The sequence below is a fragment of the Meriones unguiculatus genome, chromosome 1, assembly GCF_030254825.1.
Source record: "Meriones unguiculatus strain TT.TT164.6M chromosome 1, Bangor_MerUng_6.1, whole genome shotgun sequence".
NCBI lineage: Eukaryota > Metazoa > Chordata > Mammalia > Rodentia > Muridae > Meriones > Meriones unguiculatus.
In genome coordinates, this window is record NC_083349.1 from 13,095,490 (window position 1) to 13,113,558 (window position 18,069).

The 18,069-nt window shown below is 47.6% G+C and overlaps 1 protein-coding gene across 2 annotated transcripts in view; it reads left to right on the top strand.

Annotated features, from left to right (window-relative positions):
* Ptpre (protein tyrosine phosphatase receptor type E) overlaps positions 1-18,069 on the top strand; it is a 145,277-nt gene that overhangs the window by 86,031 nt on the left and 41,177 nt on the right. For both annotated transcript variants that reach the window (XM_060381450.1, XM_021636784.2), the window contains one exon: positions 17,392-17,510. In XM_060381450.1, coding sequence (XP_060237433.1) covers positions 17,399-17,510 — 112 coding nt within the window. In that variant the 5' untranslated portion in view covers positions 17,392-17,398. The remainder of the gene's footprint in view (positions 1-17,391; positions 17,511-18,069) is intronic.

Here is an 18,069-nt window from a genome sequence, read left to right on the forward strand (position 1 = left end):
CTACAACTCGATTTGATCATGATCACAGCAACAGAGACTATCTGATAAAATCCTGACCTGTGTCTCTTGAGGTAAAATTAGCCATGCTGAAGTGTATAGGCCATTGGCATTTGCTCCTACAAGGTGCTTGTGTGTCCATCCCCTGTGCCCAGTTTGAACATATCTGCATCAGTCCAAAAGGAAATTTCATCACCAGGCAACCAGCTTTCTCCAGCGAGGCTCCACCTGCCTAAGGCTCCATCCTGGAGCAGTGCAGGCAGTTGGGGACCAAGTCTTCAAGCCTATGTGGAAATTTCACATCCAAGCCATTACACCTCTTGTACCTATGCAACTCTTAGGACTAGGGTGTACATATTTCATCCTGCTCCAATCTGATCATCATCCAAACCCACCTGTAAACATCATAGTTAGCATGTCTACACTTCCAATACCATTAGCTTGTAACTTTGAGGTTTAAAGTCCTACGTGAGTTCAGGGCACAGACCATATCTTCACAGATGCCTGTATTGGCTTAAATGAGAATGCATCCCAAAGCCTCCAGCATTTGAACACTCGGTCCCTGGTTGGTGGCACTGTCTAGGGAGCTTTCCATGGTGCAGCTGGAGAAAATATGTCACTGGGGGTGGGCTTTGAAATCAAAATCCTCCTGCTGCTACTCTAAGTTTGCTCTCTCAGCTCTGTGCTTTCAGGTGAGGGTGTGAGGTCTCAGCTTCCTTCCGGACGGCATTGCTGCTGCTCGCTACCATGCCTCCCCGCCATGACGGACTCTAGTCCTTCTGGAACCATAAGCCCAAATAAACCCTTTCTTCTGCAAATTGCCTTGGTCGTGATGTTCTATCACAGCAACAGAAGGAAACTGACGCAGTCCTGGAGGTGGTTTGCCTGTCGAGGTAAAATTAGTCATACAGGATGCTGTGCGTCCATCCCCTGTGCCCAGTTCCAACGTATCTGCATCAGTCCAAAAGGAAATCTCATCCTGATGAAGCACCCCTCCTCCCAGTCCTTGGGAACCTCCAATCTGCCTTGTACACCCATTGATGCACACATTCCGGTTATTTTATGCAGATGAACTCATACAATATGTGACCTTGTGAGTCTGGCCCCTTTCCTTTTGCAATATGTCTTATAACTCAGCTTGGCAACTGTGTCCTGAATCATTCTGGCACAACTGGAGACCGTACCAATGTCTCGTTCTGTTTAGCCACTCGTTCTCAGCTGACATTTGGCCTGTTTCTGCCTTAATGGCTATCATAAGAGATACGGTTATGAGTATTTACGTACAACATTTTGCTTGAACACCTGTTTTCAACTCTTTGGGCGCACCAACATATCTAAAGGCGGATTATACATAACTCTGTATTTAAAATGTGCGAACCCACTAAGCATTCTCTTCAGCTCATGATGTTCTTGCAAAAGCCCTAAATTCAATCTTAGCACCCATGTCAAGAGGCTCACCAACCACCCATAACTCCAACTTCCAGGCAGCTGATAACTTCCTCTGGCTTCTGCAGGTACTTGCACTCTCGCGTACACAGTCCCGTACACACGTATCACCAACATTAAGATAAGGTTTTTTTTTTTGTTTTTTTGTTTTTTTTTTTTTTAGGTATGAAGGGAGGAGCCACCCTTCCTGATGCTGCTGGGCTGAGGGCTCCCAGCTGTCTTTGGTTTTCCTGAGCTATGGCTACATGTTCCATTGGCTGCCTCAGCCTCTACATTGTGTCTCTTCCTCTTACTTAGACAAGTCAGCGGACCTGGGGCTGGCCTAGCTTACATTGTCTTCATCTGAACTGCTTACAACTACCAAGGCCCTATGTCCAAATAAGGCCACAGTGAGAGGTTTCAGGAAGGCACGAGAGACTCTGCTCAGGACCTTACTCTTTGCCTGTCCTCATCCTTGAAGGTCTTAAGCATCCCATCCTGTGGAGGCTTCCAAGACCAGCTTCTGCCTCCTCCATACAGTTTCAGCCTTAACCCATGTCCCTGGGGCATTTCACAGACAGAGAAAGAGGGGGATTTTCAGAGGCAAGGCTAAGTCTGAGCATTAAGAATTTTATGCTTAATCAACTTCTGGTCCCTCTTACGTACTTGACTAGCTTAGAAAATCACTGCTTAATTGAAAACTATTTCCTTCAGTCTAATCTAAGTATGATCCAGGATATGGGTGACTTCTAAAGATTCTTCAATTGATTGCAATAGTTTCCAATAAAAATGAAAGAATAAGCAATATTTGGGACATATTAATGCAAGGCTTCATTTTAAATTTTATTGTTATTTATTGTTTGTGTGTGAATGTGCTGGCACTGTCATGCTATGACATGCATGTGGGGGTCAGGGGATAACTTTCAGGAGTTAATTTTCTCCTTTCACCCCATGAAGGTCCTAGAGAACCAACTCAATTACAGCCTTGGCTGTGAGCACTGTACAAAACGAACCATCTCCCCAGCTCCAAAGCTCTATTTTTGTGGAAACCTTGAGGACACAAGTTGGGCAATGTCAGAGTGTGGGGTTTGGGTCCTTTCTATTTGCTATCTCACATAGAAAGACCTGGGTTTAGGAGAGGGGTTTGGGGTAAACACATCTGCATGGCTGACAGAATGAAGACAGCCTATGCAGGGACTACTAGGACGGCCCCTTTCCAAGCCCTGAGACCATGTCAAGTCCAAGGACTGTCTGTCCTCCAAGAGGCTCGAGTCACAGCTCCTGCCCACCCTCCGACCCTCACAGACAAGTTCCACCTTGGTTTGACAAGAACACAAAGGAATACAAACTCGGAGGAACACTGTAGCCTGGTTCTCTTATTTCTCTTCTTCCTAGTGGGTTGTGACATTTCCTTCCACCGAGATCTCTTGCCCTTTTTACAGAACAAGGAGCTCTCTCTGAAAGGACATAATATTCTTGACTCTCTGTTGATAAACATTTGAGGCAATGGGGCTCTGTGTTTATAGAAACATGGGTTGTGGGGGAAGAAAACTCAGGTTGGCCCTTGGGGTGGGGAGTAAAGGCTGTTTCATTCACTCACTGGACAAATATTTATTAAGAACCTATTTTAAGGATGAGGAGGCCTTTCCCAGGTAGAACAGGATAAATGAAGCTTTGCATGCGGATGTTTAGAGTCCCAGACCCACAAAATGCTAACACTGGCTTCTGCCAAAAGAAGCAAAGGCTATTTTTTTTTACTTGAGGATTGGGGGAGTCAGTAAATATTTTTCAGTGAATTTTTTGGAATTTACAAAATGTGTGTCCGTTTGTCCTAGAATGAGACGTTTGTCTGTTTAGATGTGCCCCACACTCACCCCCCATGAAATCTTACAAAGTTCAGGAACAGGAGCATGCCCAAGACTAATGATCTTTAGCTGTGGGCATGTGGGTGTCTGGATTCTGGGCACTTGGCAGATTGCCAGAGTTTGAACTCCAGCTTTGTCGTTTTTACCAATTGAGTGTCAGTAGGCTGGTTGCCTGACAGCTCTGATCTGTAGTGTCCTGTGAAAAAGGCACCCACCGAGGAAGCCTTGTATTGTTCCAGAGAGGTAACAGGGGCTAAGAGGACTCTGCTCTAGTCTTGTCTGTGTGGGGACGCTGCTGGTGTTACAGGAGCCAGCCTTCCTGGACTGGAACTGCTTAGTATCCAAGGGTCATAATAAGCTCAGCTACAATGTAGCTCCTGCTGGTCCTGTCTCCATGCTCAGACAGAATCGCCTCTTCTCCTGGTGTCTGGGAGGCCCTACATCCTATGTGTTCTGGGAGTTTGTGTCCTTGGAACTTTAAAAGCATGGGTCTTCCCCCTCCCCGAATGCCCTACTCAGCACAAGCATACACAAAAGTAAAATGCATTGTTCTGTCTTCACCACGGTCACCTTTGAGCCAAATTCGTTTTAAAGCATTTGTTTCCATTCGGGAAAGCTCCATCATCAACATCAGGGGGGCCGCCTCTCAGCTTATTCCTGAGAGTTAGTGGTTAAGTTCAGGAGTGGTGACTGCTCTGTAAGTGGCTCTGATCACACGTGATCACCCTGTCAGGACTTGGTACATTGTTGTAGAAGGCCCCCATGGGCCCGCCAGTGCCAAGGGCTTCCCTCACTTCTCCAGCTTCCCTGGAGTCATGAGAGTTTAAGCTCTGCTTATTTTATACACCTGGAGAAAGGCAAAGCTAGTCCAAGGCTGCTCAGCTCCTGGGCGGGAGCCCGTGTGTTAACTTTTTGAGATCCAGGCATTTCCAGTGAGCATGCTGCAGAGGCAACAGCTGCAATTGGAAAGATACTGGGGAAATAACAGTTTGACACTTTCAACTTAGGATTTCTCAGTTGATTAATCTTCCAAATGTTATTGCTGATATAGTAAGGGTTATTTATTGGGGGGAGGGAGGGAGAGGATTTCCATATAAAAACAATAGAATTTCTCTCTCATTTCTGTGTTGTGATTACCCATCCTCTGTGGCACAGGGAATGTGGCATAGTCAGGGGGACAGGTGATTGACTGGCTCCCCAAAGCCTTGGTTTGAGAGGGACAGGCCATATCCAGCCACAGGCCTAAGCCAACTGTCCAAGGCAAACAAGAAATGGCCACTCTGTTTATAGAGCCTACCGCAGTACTGACGGACATTCATTAATTCGTTCACTCATTCACCCATTTTGAAAGTCCTTCTGGGCAGTCCCCAGATGTGTGGTCCCCTGCAGGCTATGAGCATGGCTCGACTTTCCCAGCCCCTTCAGCTCCTGCCCCCCTGTCATTTGCTCTGCACAACTGGACATCCTCATTCATATCCTCAGTGTTTTCCTAGACAGAGACCCCAATTTGCAAGTGATTTGCCCAAGCTGTTTTTGTGCTTGGAAAATGAAAAAGCCAAAGGACTCGGACACCAGGCTCCTGCCATGTGCCTGGCTCTGCAGAGAAGGCTCGGTTGGGAACTAACTAACCCTTTTCTTTGGCTGAGACATAACAAGGCTGTCCACTCGGTGAAGAATGGGCACCGTCTACATCTGGGAAGAGACTGTGCTGCTGACAATTTTTCTCCCAGTGGCTGTTCTTGTTGGTGTATTAAATAGCCAATACCAGACCCATTAAGCAGCTGACAGGTGAAAGCAGGTGTCCCCAGAGGCCTTGCCACCTCTCCTTTAGTGCCTCCTGGACACGTGTAAGTGTGCACTGTGAGTTATGGTCTCCAGAATAATTGATTTTAATATGTATGGAAGAATCAGTGCTGTGGGAAGAAAGCCAATGTCCTGAATGTGCCGTGCTATTTGATGGGTAATTTCCTCCCAGCTCTTTTCAGCCAAGGAACTTGCACTGGAGTGTTAAATTTCTTGACTAAGGGAGGGAAGAGGGATCCACGGATTGTAGAATTGAATTGAAAGTGAGGAGATGGTGGGTGAGGGTGCCTGCTAGGGGGAATTAAGACGTGGCCTAAAAGGCTAATCCCTAATTAATCACTTCAACAGTGTGTGAATGGAGAGGATGTGAGAAGTCATCGCTGCAGTCATTACTTGGGTAGCAATGGGACCAGAAATCACATTTATAAAGTGAATCTGCAGAAGTGTTGGTCAGAGGGTGACCTGTGGGGACACACTGAATTAATTAGGAAGGCTGTGAGCTCTCTGACATGGCAGCAGCAGACTGGTGTGCGTAATTGGTTCCTTGACTTCCCCTGTGGCGCCATCTGCTGGTCATCTTTGGCATTTGCCCTCTAGTTTCAAGTGGGCAAGTGCAAAAACAGCTCCTGAAACTGCTTTCAAGTTCAAATACTAAACTGAGCAGAGCCCACAAAACGTTAAGCAATCACGCTTTAACTTCTGCCTGCCCTTGGCTTGTGAGATCCAGACCAGCATTGCCCTGTGTTAAATAGTAATAATATCCAGTATTTCTGTCCAGCCTGGCTTAATAGCAAATTAAAAAATCAAGAGCATCATTCTCTTTCCCAAGGCAGGAGTGGTGAGGGGCCCAGGCCTTGGGCAGGCTTTCTCATGGCAGCCATCTGTTGACCATCTAACTGACTCTCTGCTCAGCTCAGGAGCCATGAAGGCATGCCTCCAACATGGCAGGCTCTTAAGAGCAGTGTTCCACCCTCCCAGGAGGGCGGTGATGTCAAGGGTGCAAACTTAGTCACATGGCTTCTCCAGCACCCAGTTTATTTAGGTGGGGTATGGGGGCTGGGCTGGAATACCTTGTACTCACCGAAGTCTTCTGCTGGAGACTGGCTTCCCCTGCCCCAGTTAGAGTAGAAACACTTCAAGGGAACATGTTTGTCTGGCCAGTTAAACTAGACTCCTTCCATGACATGGGAAGCACCTGTTGAGCCAATCAACAAACAATCTGAACAAATAAAAAAATAATCCCTATTACTATCTCCTGGTCACACTAAAATCAGCATTTCTTTAAAAATGCATGAGCTCCGTGATGTTTCCCAGTGTAAAAGCAAGCTATTTTATGAAATTGGTGTGCATTTTCTATTAAAGAGGAGAGTATCTACTTATTAATATTCCCAAAGGGTAGCTTTCGGGTTCTCTGCTGTGCTGCTGTTATAATTTTCAATAATTATATGGTGCTGATTGTAGTTTGCCAACAGAGCGTCAATAAAATGAAATGTAACCCTGGAACTAACGTACTCACACCATCACTCTCTTTCTCGAGAATTCTCTTGCTCAGAATATAGAGTCTTACCATGCTCGGGGCCCAGGGAGTCAAAAGAATATCTTCCCTGCAATCCTAATCACAGAAGGAGTGCAGAGCTGTCACACAGAATTCAATCTGTGCAAATAACAGTGAGGGCTTAGGTTTAGGGGACCCACTGTGATCATCTAGAAGTGGAGGGAGAATTCTGTTTGTATTTCTTTGATTTTTGCTTTTTTTTTTTTTTTAATGGTGATAGAGAAACCTTTAGTCTTGCACATATCGGGCAAATGATGTACTACTGAGTGACACACCCAGCCCATGAATCCACTGTTTGAACAGCGCTAGTAGCCAGTGGCAGAGGTCAGAATCAGGAGGCAGGGCCAGGAAGAAGATTCTCTCTAGACACTGAATCTGCTAGCGGCCTTCATCTGGGGTTTGGAAACCTGAAAACTCTGAGGAGTTTCTATCGTTTATCTGTCATCTATTCTGAGGCATTTCACTCTAGGCAACTGAACTGCAGAGGGGTGGGGGGGGAATGGTCTCTCTTTATTTTGCTCAACTTTAGACACAGTCTGTGCCATTAAATAGTTGAATGACTGCCTATGAATAGTGAGTGAGAGAATATGTGAATGCATGAATGAATGAAGCTACCACAAACTGACTTGGACTGGACTAGAATGTGACCCTGCCTCTTCCATTATCTAGATACTTGTCTTGGGTCAAATAGGTTCTGGTCTTGGTGGGTTGTGGTCACCTCAGCATTAAGAAGACTGTGGGGGAGCTCATGGTCCCCCTGCCTGTGTACCAGGCAGGAAGATGGTGAATTGGTGGAAGTTTAGTACCAGAAACAGAGTGCCCTGGTTTGGGGCTGGGGGCTGCAGGAAGGGCATGGACCAGACAGGTGGAAAAGAATCGGGAGGAATGTTCATGGTTGAGTATGTGCAAGAGGATGTCACTCACACAGACCCACAGCTGTTGAGCTGTAGAGGACAGGAGGCTCCTGAGGCAAGGCCCCTAGGGAAGATGCTGGGAAGGCAAGTAGGGGGAACTGCCCACTCTGTCCTCTCCCAGGATCCTCTCTGGGCTCAACCCCTGGACAGGAGGAGATGGCTACATTGGTATTTCTTTTCAACACACTTGATTTTTAGAGTAGCTTTAACCCCTTCCTTCCTGATTCTCAAATGCCTTGTTTCTGTCTCCAGCTTTCTGTGGACGAGTGTATTTCTGCATTGGATGGTGTCATCTGTGTGTGGCGCCACAGCAAGAGGTCCTTGCTCAGGGCTTTAAGATTTTTACATTAATTTGGGATATTTAAAAGTGAGTCCATCCGCATAATCTAGAGACCTAGCCTTCTTTGAGGAGGTTAGGTGTGGCCTGCCCCACCTAAGTGGATCACCCCGTTTCCTGTCACATCACCCCCATCTGCCTCCTTGCTTACAGCCTGCGGCTGCTGCCCCACAGGTGAACATGCAGGCTGGGCCTCAGAATGGCTCTCCAAAGGCAGTGCTCCCTGGCACACTCACCAGAACTCCCACAGGACGTTGGGAAAGCGAGTTGGAAAGAAGGAAAGCTTAATTTTTACTTCCTGACTCCCAAGCAACACCCATTTATAATTTCAAGTAAAGTGCCTCATTTTCAGCCCCTTGCCATGCCAAGTTGTGGGAGAATTTTAATTTAGTTTGTTCTTCCTTAATTTGCTGCGGATGCACATGTTTTAATCTTCTTTTATTAAAAATAAATCCAGCCTCCTCACTCAGGTCTCTTGTGTAAATATCTAATTAGGGCAGATGCGTGGCCTGGTCCAACGGGGGTGTGTCAGTGTCCCTCAAGAAAGAATTGACTTCAAAGAACTGCCCCTGCCACGTGAGCAATGTTAATTGAGCCAAACAACGTGCATGAATTATTTATAACTGCTCCTCTGGTTATTTGGTGACAAAAATCTGATTCCAATTTGCAGCTGAGAAATGCAGTGTCCCTGCATTATAACGCAGAGAAGCGTTTTTAGACCCTCTCTGGCACACCCAGCCATGCGAGCATTGAACATGGACAGCTCCCATGGTGCCTGAGACGTCGTGAGGGCTACTCCTGCCCAAGAGACAACCGCGTTGCCTGAGCAGCATACAGTTGGTGGTCAGCGCATCTGCACGCATGAGTTTACCTTACATTTGCTTGGATGAGCGTCGCTTCTTCTCCGCTCCCCTTCTATCCTTCCTCCCCTATTCTTCCACAAGACTCCCTGAGCTCTGCGTAATGTTTGGCTGTGAGTCTCAGCATTTGTTTCCAACTGTGGAGCCTGTTCTTAACAAAAGAGGGACAGGAAACGTGGCACTCTTTACTAACGTGTGACAAGCCAGTGAGGCAGAGTAGAATCACAGTAATAAACTCCTGCCAGTAGCCCTGGGACAGCACCCTTTCTGCCCGTCCCCGTGCCCCCTTCAAGAAACACAGAGAGCTGTTTCCCTACCCAGGAACTAGGGTTCTACGATGCTAATCTATGAGTGAGAATGCATCAAAGTACAGAAGCTACAAGTTGGAAGCTGCTGGCTTCGGTGTCTTTGGTTTTGAGACAGGGTTTCTTGTAACTCAGATTGGCTTGGAACTATGAATGTGCTATGGGTAACCAAGGATGCTCTTGAGCTTCTGATTCTCTTGACTCCGCCTCCAGAGTGCCTGGGTTACAGGTGTGCATGTGGCCTCACTGATTTCATGCCTCATGCTGGACATTGCACCCAGGGTCTCATGAATGCTGTCTACATTCTACCAACCAAGCTGCACAGCCAGTCTTTCACTATGTTCTGCAAGCGTCCCCCTTTTGAAGGTGGAAAATACACAATGAGGGTAAAGGTGCACAGACCTCAAGCCTAAGGTTGAATGGATTTTGACAAAGGCATATCTCCCTCATCACCCAAACCCCCAAGAGGGGACACTTTCCCCCTAGGAACTTTGATGGGTTGCTAATGTCACTGCCACGGGGAATAATGTTCATCCCTTCACCTCTGGAACACAGTCCCTTCATATGCTTTCTAGAACTTCCTACTTCCAGTGGCTATAGAACACGTAAGCTAGCTTGCTGAGTCCTAGATGAGGACACAGAGCGAAATTCTCCAGCCTGTTTTTTCTTGGCCCCAACTAGATGGGAATGACCATACCGCTTCCTGGCGGTGCTGGACTCCTTGTGTATGCTTTTTTCCCACAGAGCCTTGCAGCTGGCACACAGACTGATGGTGTCTGTGAAGCAGTTTCTAGCTGGAAGTCGCATCCTTTGTCATCTCTGCCTCTTAAATCCTGTGTCTTAGGTCTCTGTCCATGCAGATGGTTCTTGCTACTTCTGGAAGCTGAGCAGGGTTGGCCAAGACCTCTGCTCATGACAACCATTCCCTGGGGTAGTGGGTCTCACAAATGAGCTAGGCAGGAGGTAGAGGCAGTGAGACAGTGCCATTAAAATTAGAGGGCCTTGCGGCCTTGCTGTCTTAGGCCTAGAGCTGTCCCATGGTGATAGGAAAGGAAGAAGTGGAGGGAGAAAGGAGAGAAGGAAAGAAATGAAATGGAAAGGAAAGGCATGGAGAAAGGACGGGGCAGGGAGAGATGCTCAGTGATTAAGAAATCTTACTCTTACTCTTGCACAGGACCTGAGTTTGTTTCCCAGCATTCCTGTTGGGCAGCTCACAGCCTCCTACACCCCCAGCTCCAAGGGAATCAGATACCTTCTTCTGGCCTCTACACACACACAGTTAGTTACCGGGCACTGGTAGAGCCGGGTGCTGAGGTGATTGGCACATTTGCTGAGGCAATTATCCCGAGATTGCAGAAGCTGATTTCAGCACAGAGAACATTAGTCTATCAAAATGCTTGCGAGCCTACCCTGGGAGCAGAAATGGAAGTGTTGGTTTATTTATGCGTCTTGATCGAAGGGCATCACTGGCTGATTTATAGTCCAGATAAAGTCAAATAAAAGTCATGAGCGGGAGGAAGTGATTTTTTTTTCCCTGACTCTTCGTGGTAAGTGTCTGTCCCGATCCCTGGAGGGCTCTGGAAACACTGCCAGCATTGCACAGTTGTCTCTTCCCAAAACCTCAGGTGCAGCTGGCACATCTGTTCCCTGAAGGGTGCTTCACCAATAGGACTGAAGATGTGACCAGAGGGAAAATGGAGCCGGGCCAGGCTTAGTGAAAACAGGGGAACTGCTTCCCACACTTTCCTGTCCCTGAATGCAGAAACCCAAACCCATAGCCTCACTGTGGCTCTGACATAATGCAGGTTCAGAGAAGGAGTTGTCTGCAGTGTGAGGGCCAGCAACCCTGAAGGAACAGAGAATATTTTCCTGTGGCTCCAAGCACGCTGGCTCCCAAGCTACAGTTACCTGCTTCCCCATCTCCTGAAAGAACCCCTACAATTTCCTTGGGTGCTGTTGGGGTTCAGCTTTTCTTTTGTTCCCCTTCTCTCTCCTAACCCTGTAGGTAATACAAGGCTGAGCTGTGGCTCTGACTCACAGAAATACATACTCAAGTGCAGAGAGGAGCTGACAGGAAGTCCAGGGAGCAGGAGACTGATGGACAGCTGTCATCAGTAATTAAGTCAGGGTGATCTGCATAGTTCAGAGGGCTGATATGGAGATCAGGGCCTCCACAGTGGCTTGGGGGAAGCTTCACCATGAAGACAAGTGAGATGCTGATGCAGATGGGAGTGAGGTAGCTGCTCTGGATAGCCATGTGAACAAGGGGCTGGGGAAACAAAAGTGCATTGGAGCAAGACCACCATCACTACAAAGCCACACCTCATGTTGGAGTAACTTCACAGGGAGTAACATTGGACGCCCTTATTGTTATGAAGATACAGCAGTGGTGAGAATGCAAACAGTTATGGCTTTAGATGTGACCTATCCTCCCCAAAACTCATGAAATTCTGTTGATATTCCATGGGCTAGGGGGAGCAGTTGGGTGGAAAGGGCTCTGACTTCATTGTTTGATTTATCAGTCCACTGATGGGTTCAAAATCTGATGGTGTTTAGGGTGAGGCTCTCACCAAGTTGTTTTTCTTGGGTGTTTTGTCACAGTCATGGAAAGCTGACTAGCACAGAGAGTAATCAGGGCTCCTCTCCCAGCGAGCAAACATCACTACTCAGATTTCCTTTATATGGGTCGGCAGTGCTTCCCATCGGAGCCAGGAGAAAAACTCCTGATTGAGAAAGTGCTTAGGGCAGGGTCCTGTTCATTATCACTTATTTTTAAATCTGTGCATATTGAACTTACTTTTATTCTTTCTTTCCTTCTTTTTTTCCTTCCGTTCTTCCTTCTTTCTTTCATTCATTCTTTCTTTCTTCCTTTTCCAGGACAGGGTTCTCTGTTTTAGCTCTGGCTGTCCTGGAACACACTCTGTAGATCAGGCTGGCCTCGAACTCACAGAGATCCACCTGCCTCTGCCTCCAGAGTGCAGGGAATAAAGGCATGTGCCACCATTGCCTGGCTTACATATAACTTTTAATGAATGAAGAATTGATTGTGACTTCTGTTCAATGGTCTTTTGTAGCCCCCATTCACTAATTTTATGTGACCCTCATTCACTGTTCTATGTGACTTCCATCCATTAGCAGCTTGTGGGTTTTCAGGGTCTTCTTGGCTCCTCAGGTTGGAAGGTTTGGGTTTATTTTTTCCTAGTGGGAAAGTAAAGCTTATCCCTGAGAGTCTGGCTACATACATGGACCTCATTCGTCCCCATTGAGAGAAATGCTGCTAGCTTCCTGTTCTCTAAACCAGTGCCTGACCAGACTTGACCAGACTTGTTGCTTGTTGAGTAGATGAGTCCAAGTATGGTTTTACGGTCTGTGAGAATGTGCTCCTGAGCGGGATCCTGCAATTTCCACAGTCTGCTCTTGTCACCTGGATGAAAGAGAGTGAGTTCGTACAGAAGAGGCTCTTCACTTCTTACTCATCTTCAAAAGGGCTGGGTGAATAATTGGAATTATGCAAATTAGCATGCAGCACATGAGGAATTGAAATCTTTCCCTAACAGGGCCTGCTGACAGCTCATAGGCGCATGGGTTCTTCCTGGTAAGCTGGAGAGCATTGCTCATCTGCATCTCTCTCTCTCTCTCCTTTCCTCTCCTCCTCCTTCTCTCTAGCTCTATCGGTCTCTCTCTCTCTTCCCTTTCCTCCTTCCCTCCCTCTTTCCATCTTTTCTCCCCTGCCTTCTTTCCTCCTGCTATGTGACTGATACCTGGTTGCCACCCCTCTGTGTGCACCTTCACATGCCTAGGATGACACCTGCCCCCAGCAGGTCAGCTCTTACTTATCTAGATATCCAGTTTCCTGCCTGCACCCTGGAAGATATCGATCAAGTGACTTACAGTCAGAGCTGGGACACCCACCACCATGTCTTTCCTCTCCTCCTTCCCTGACTGCTCTTTTTGCTTTTGCTTTTTTCTTAACTTGAGGACCCCTTCACTACCTCTTTTTAAGCATGTTTCCATGTTTGCATTTAGACATTCAATTACCTTTGCTGGAAAGCAATTAAGTTCCAGCCTTCACCCACTGAGATGAGGACTCCCTGTGAGCACCTTTTCTTTGTTAATAAGTAAAGCCATCTTCAAAGAGGCAAGGTCATATGGCTACACCTGAAACACACTGTGTCTGCAGATTTTAATGAATAGCTTTTTAAAATATATATAATTATTTAAATCCTTCATCCCTTTAAGTCTATTCATACCAAAGTTAGAAAAGGTCTGGGTTTTCGTAGTTGTTGTTTCTTTCGCCATGGAAAGTTTATTGTCTTATCTGAGCTTTTGCGTTTCACCTGGATCATTAAAAAACAATTAGCCTAGCAGTGGTATAGCTGGGTCTGGAGGAAGCACTATTCCTATTTGTCTTAGAAAGCGCCAGATAGCTTTCCAGAGTGGTTGTACCAGTTTACATTCCCACCAGCAGTGGAGGAGGGTTCCCCTTTCTCCACAACCTCTCCAGCATGTGTTATCGCTTGAGTTTTTCATCTTGGCCATTCTGATGGGTGTAAGGTCCCCCCTATCAGTGGACTTGGAAAGGGGCACGGTGGAGATAAGGGAGGGAGGGAGGGACTGGGAGGGACTGGGAGGGAATGAGGGATCGGGACACGGCTGGGATACAGAGTTAATAAAATGTAACTGATAAAAAAAAATAAAAAATAAAAAATAAAAAAAAGAAACAAATCAGTAACATGTTAATATCATGGAGTTGAAAAAAAAAACAATTAGCTTGCCAAGTGAGTCACCTTGTCTTGATTTTATAGAAAGTGGGTATTAGAAACAAATAGTTGAGGGCTGGAGAGATGTCTCAGTGATTAAGAACACACATTCCTTTTGCAGAGGACCCAAGTTTGGATTCCAGCACCCACATGGGGTTGAGGGAAGGGGATCACAATAGATTGTAACTCCAGGTCCAAGAGATTCTGACACCCTCTTATGGTTTCTCAAGTCACTGCACTCACGCATCTCACACAGACAGACAACCAAGCCTTCAAACTTCAGTTTGGTATCTGTATAATATGTGGTAAAGGCAGGAAGGGCCGAGCCTGGGACCAAATAGAATGGCTTGTGTTACCAACCATCATTTCATAGTGCTAGTACCTCCCATCCCAGATCTGGACTTCCTACGGTGAACTGCCCCCATGGGTGCAGGGTGCCCAGACTTAGCTGACTAGCACCGATGATGGGTGTATGCCATCTGTGCTGCAGGTGAGAGTGAAACGCCTGTCTGTTGTCACTCACGTGTTTTCAGTCCTCCTAAAAACACTTCCGCTATGGGGATTTGTCATAGATCAACTTTAGCCTGCCCCCAGAACCTTCACTCTCCTGCCTAACCAAGACCTCTGGACAATGTGTGTGTGAAACTGAAGGACCCTAGGAGTGGGACAATGGTCCTGGGAAAGATATCCTGGAACTTTCCATGTCTGCATTCATGTTCCCTTGGTGTGGAGATGGTCCCCCCAGGAATCTGAGAATAAGATAATGATCTTCGTACTTTGTTGTATATAAACCTATCACTCTCCAGATATGTAGATTTCCAACATCCAATGTTGGGCCCCCATTGACTCTAGAAACATGGGTTGTTGGTAGAAAGTGAGCCCGAGGAAACAAGTGACCGACTGACTCATTGTTCCACGGCCTCCTCAGCTCAGTCCCAGACTTTCCACCCTTGCCCTTCAGGTCTCACTAGGAAGCAGAGCTCCTGTGAGCTGAAACGAAGATCACCCTGATCATAGGTCATGTATGTCTTCCTTCAAGCTTCTGTGTTGTCCCACCTGCTGAAAGGTCTGGTTGTGTGCCTCATTTCTGGAGAACCGTGCCTGACAGCCTGCTTGCGTGGCCACTGCCTTCACTCCTCCACAGCTTGTAATGGGGCTACTGGGGATGCCCTTGAACTGCCCTTCCAGCTCTGGGAGTCTCCCTGCCCACAGACAGGACTTGACTCAGCTTTGCATGTCCAGATCCTAGCAGGCTTTTTGAACCTTGTCTTGTCGTGGGAAGTACTGGAAAAGTATTCAATGGAATGAGAAGGATAGACTTGTAATCACATTGATAGATGGGTGGGTTTTGAGGAGAGTAAAAATAAAATGTGCTTTTTCTGGGAATAGACTGCTTTGTTCGTCCCAGCTCTGCAGGCTGCACAAGCTCCCGAGCCTCCTGTGCTCAGCACTTGGCAGGCACGCAGCAGATACTACTCAGCGACATTCCGTGGAGTTTGGCGTAGATTTAATTCCTCTTTCACACATTATTTCTGCACAGACTCGTGTCTGTGCTTACTAAGTAGCCTGCGCAAGTTTTTGAGAGTGAATAGCCAGGGAGCCTCCGACAGGTTGTCACTAGCCTTAGAATACAAGTGGGACAGTAAGGAGACACCAGATGGCTGGACAGGTTTTGATGTCTGCACACTTTATCTCCCTCTGCTGGCCCCATCAGGAAGTTCAGCTCTGAGAACTTGGAGACAGCCACCCCCACATAATGGGAGAAAGGAATTCAGCTTCTCCTCCTCAGGGTGCTGGCCTAGCCTCCTCTTAGATCACTGACTGCTTGGTGAGGAAGGTTATTAGTGCTTGGGGCGAAGCACAATGTTTCACTCAGGAATTCTGCATCTCTGGAGTTGGATTAAGCCAATTAATAATTCCCAATCAATTACCCTGCAGTTTCCTCTAGTGGATGAAAAGTACCATGGCAGTGTTCAGTAACAGATTGGAAAGAGAAAAGTCAGTGCGGGGCAATGCGCGTGGAACCGCCTGTCAAATGAGAGCCTGGGCAGCATGGATCCAGTTGAGGGTGTGTGTCCCCAGCAATCCTGACCTCCAACATGGGCCGTATAATCCTTCAGTCTGATTTTGCCCAGTCTCTTACCCTCCAAAAGCCACTGACTCTCTACCCTTGAGGGGTTTCTGTATACATGACACCCATGCAAGTGGCAGCCTAGAGCAGGTGCACACTCAAGCACAGAGCTATGTGTGTCTGTGGGTCACTTTATAAATCTTCAATGTGCCTTTGGGAACTAGGAAGAGCAGAGGCCACACATGCTGGTGGCCACTGACTAATCTCTGTGAGGTTGTTGTTACCATGTACTTGGGATCCGCTCATCTTGCCAGTGCTGCCAACTGAGAGGCACCGGGGTTGCCATTCTCCTTCCACGTCTTCGGTAGTTACAAACATCAGGCTCCCTGTTGGGACAGCCTGAGTGCTGAGCATCTACTGGGCTTGGTTCTGAGGTCTTAATCAAACCCTAGAGATGCAGAATTCCTGGGTGAACTTCTTCTCGGAGGCTTTGAGTAACAAAATTTCCCTCAATTGGGATGAGACAGAGCCAGTGGGCTGGCTGTAGATGAGGTTCCATGGACAGGGACTACGTATCTGCACTGGGAAGGTGCTACTGCCTGCCTCCGTTGGTCAAGAGTCCTCAAGAAAGGTTTTCTGCACCACAAGATAGTCACCATCACTGCCACCTCTAATGGTGGTTGAAGGTGACTGGGCAAAATGGAGAGCTAAGTGTAAATCTGAGAACACCACCCATGGGGTCCTAGTATGAAAGAGCTTTCTGTGTTGAACCCCAACCTTGACAATCAGTTGGTGCCCTGCATCCATTCAACTCAGTAAACACTTAGGTCCCTCCTGAAGCTGAGGGTCAGTCTGTAGAAGTTAGCACAGTAAGGGGCAAGGCCAGGAGAGGGGACTGTTGAAGTGAACTGAGACAGCATATTGCCACAGGACAGAAGAGGATAGGGAAGAACTCTAAAGCTGGCCTCAAGGCTGCTTGGACAGGAGCTCCTGAGCCAGGTGTGGAGAGAATAAATTTGGTCAGCCTAGTGGAGGAGCCCAAAAGCACACAGAAAAGCACTGGCATCTATTTGCCCAAGAGAGCACAGCCACCATAGACACAACTTGGCCAGAGAATGGCTATGGAAGGGAGGTGGGTGAGCAGGTGGTTTGGGGGAATGTGGTATCTGGAGTAGCAGGTGACGCATACAGATGCCTCGCCTCTTGGCTGGTATGGACAAAGTTGGGGTGCGGTTCCACTCCACGCTGGATCATCCTGGGCAATGTGGAAGCTGTGAGCCTTGGATCCTCTGGCTGGACCTGCAGACCTGGACGGTGACTGTACCCCCATAGTGTGGGGAAGACAAAAGAGACTGTGAAGTCGGCAGACAGAAGTTCTTGGTTTCCTGGGAACCTACAATGAGCTCCGCTCTTATTTCTTCTTTCTCCCTGTTGAGTGACAGCCATGTCCAGAGCCTGCTGTCCAGAAACATTCTGAGTAGGTCCTTATCTTTTTGCAGGTGTGCCATGGAGCCCTTCTGTCCACTCCTGCTGGCAGGTTTTAGCTTGTCGCTCGCCAGAGCTGGCAAGGGCAACGACACCACCCCAACAGAGAGCAACTGGACTAGCACAACTGCAGGTAAGGACCTCCAAGCTGTGCCCAGCTGCCCCTGCTGCCTCACATGCTGCCACCTCCCGAGCACCCAGGGCCACTGGGGAAGAGGTTCCGTGAATCTTCCTGTGTGCCAACCAGGAAACTGGGAGTGTACCCACAACCAGAGCCGTCTAAGTGTGCTCCAGGAGGGAACATTAGCCTTGGTGAGCGAAGACACTGAGAAAGTCTGAAAGGGGCCACCACAATGACTAAGTGGGACAGAGTGCTTGCTGTCAGGCCTGGCAACCCGAGTTCGATCCCTGGGACCCGCATAGTGGAAAGGAGAGTACTGACCCCTGAAATTGTCCTCTGGCTTCTACACACACACTATGGTGTACATGTGCCCACTTACATACACAATTAACTTATCAATTAATTACTTTAACAGTAAATTCTGAAAGGTCGGACTGTGTAAAGCCCTGTTTGGAGCAACCGTGACCAAACACTGACCAGAGGGTTGGGCAAATGTGAATATTGGCTTCATGGTTTGTTGTGTAACTTTTCCTGATATGAGCAAAGATCTGATTACCCAAGGGAGGCCACC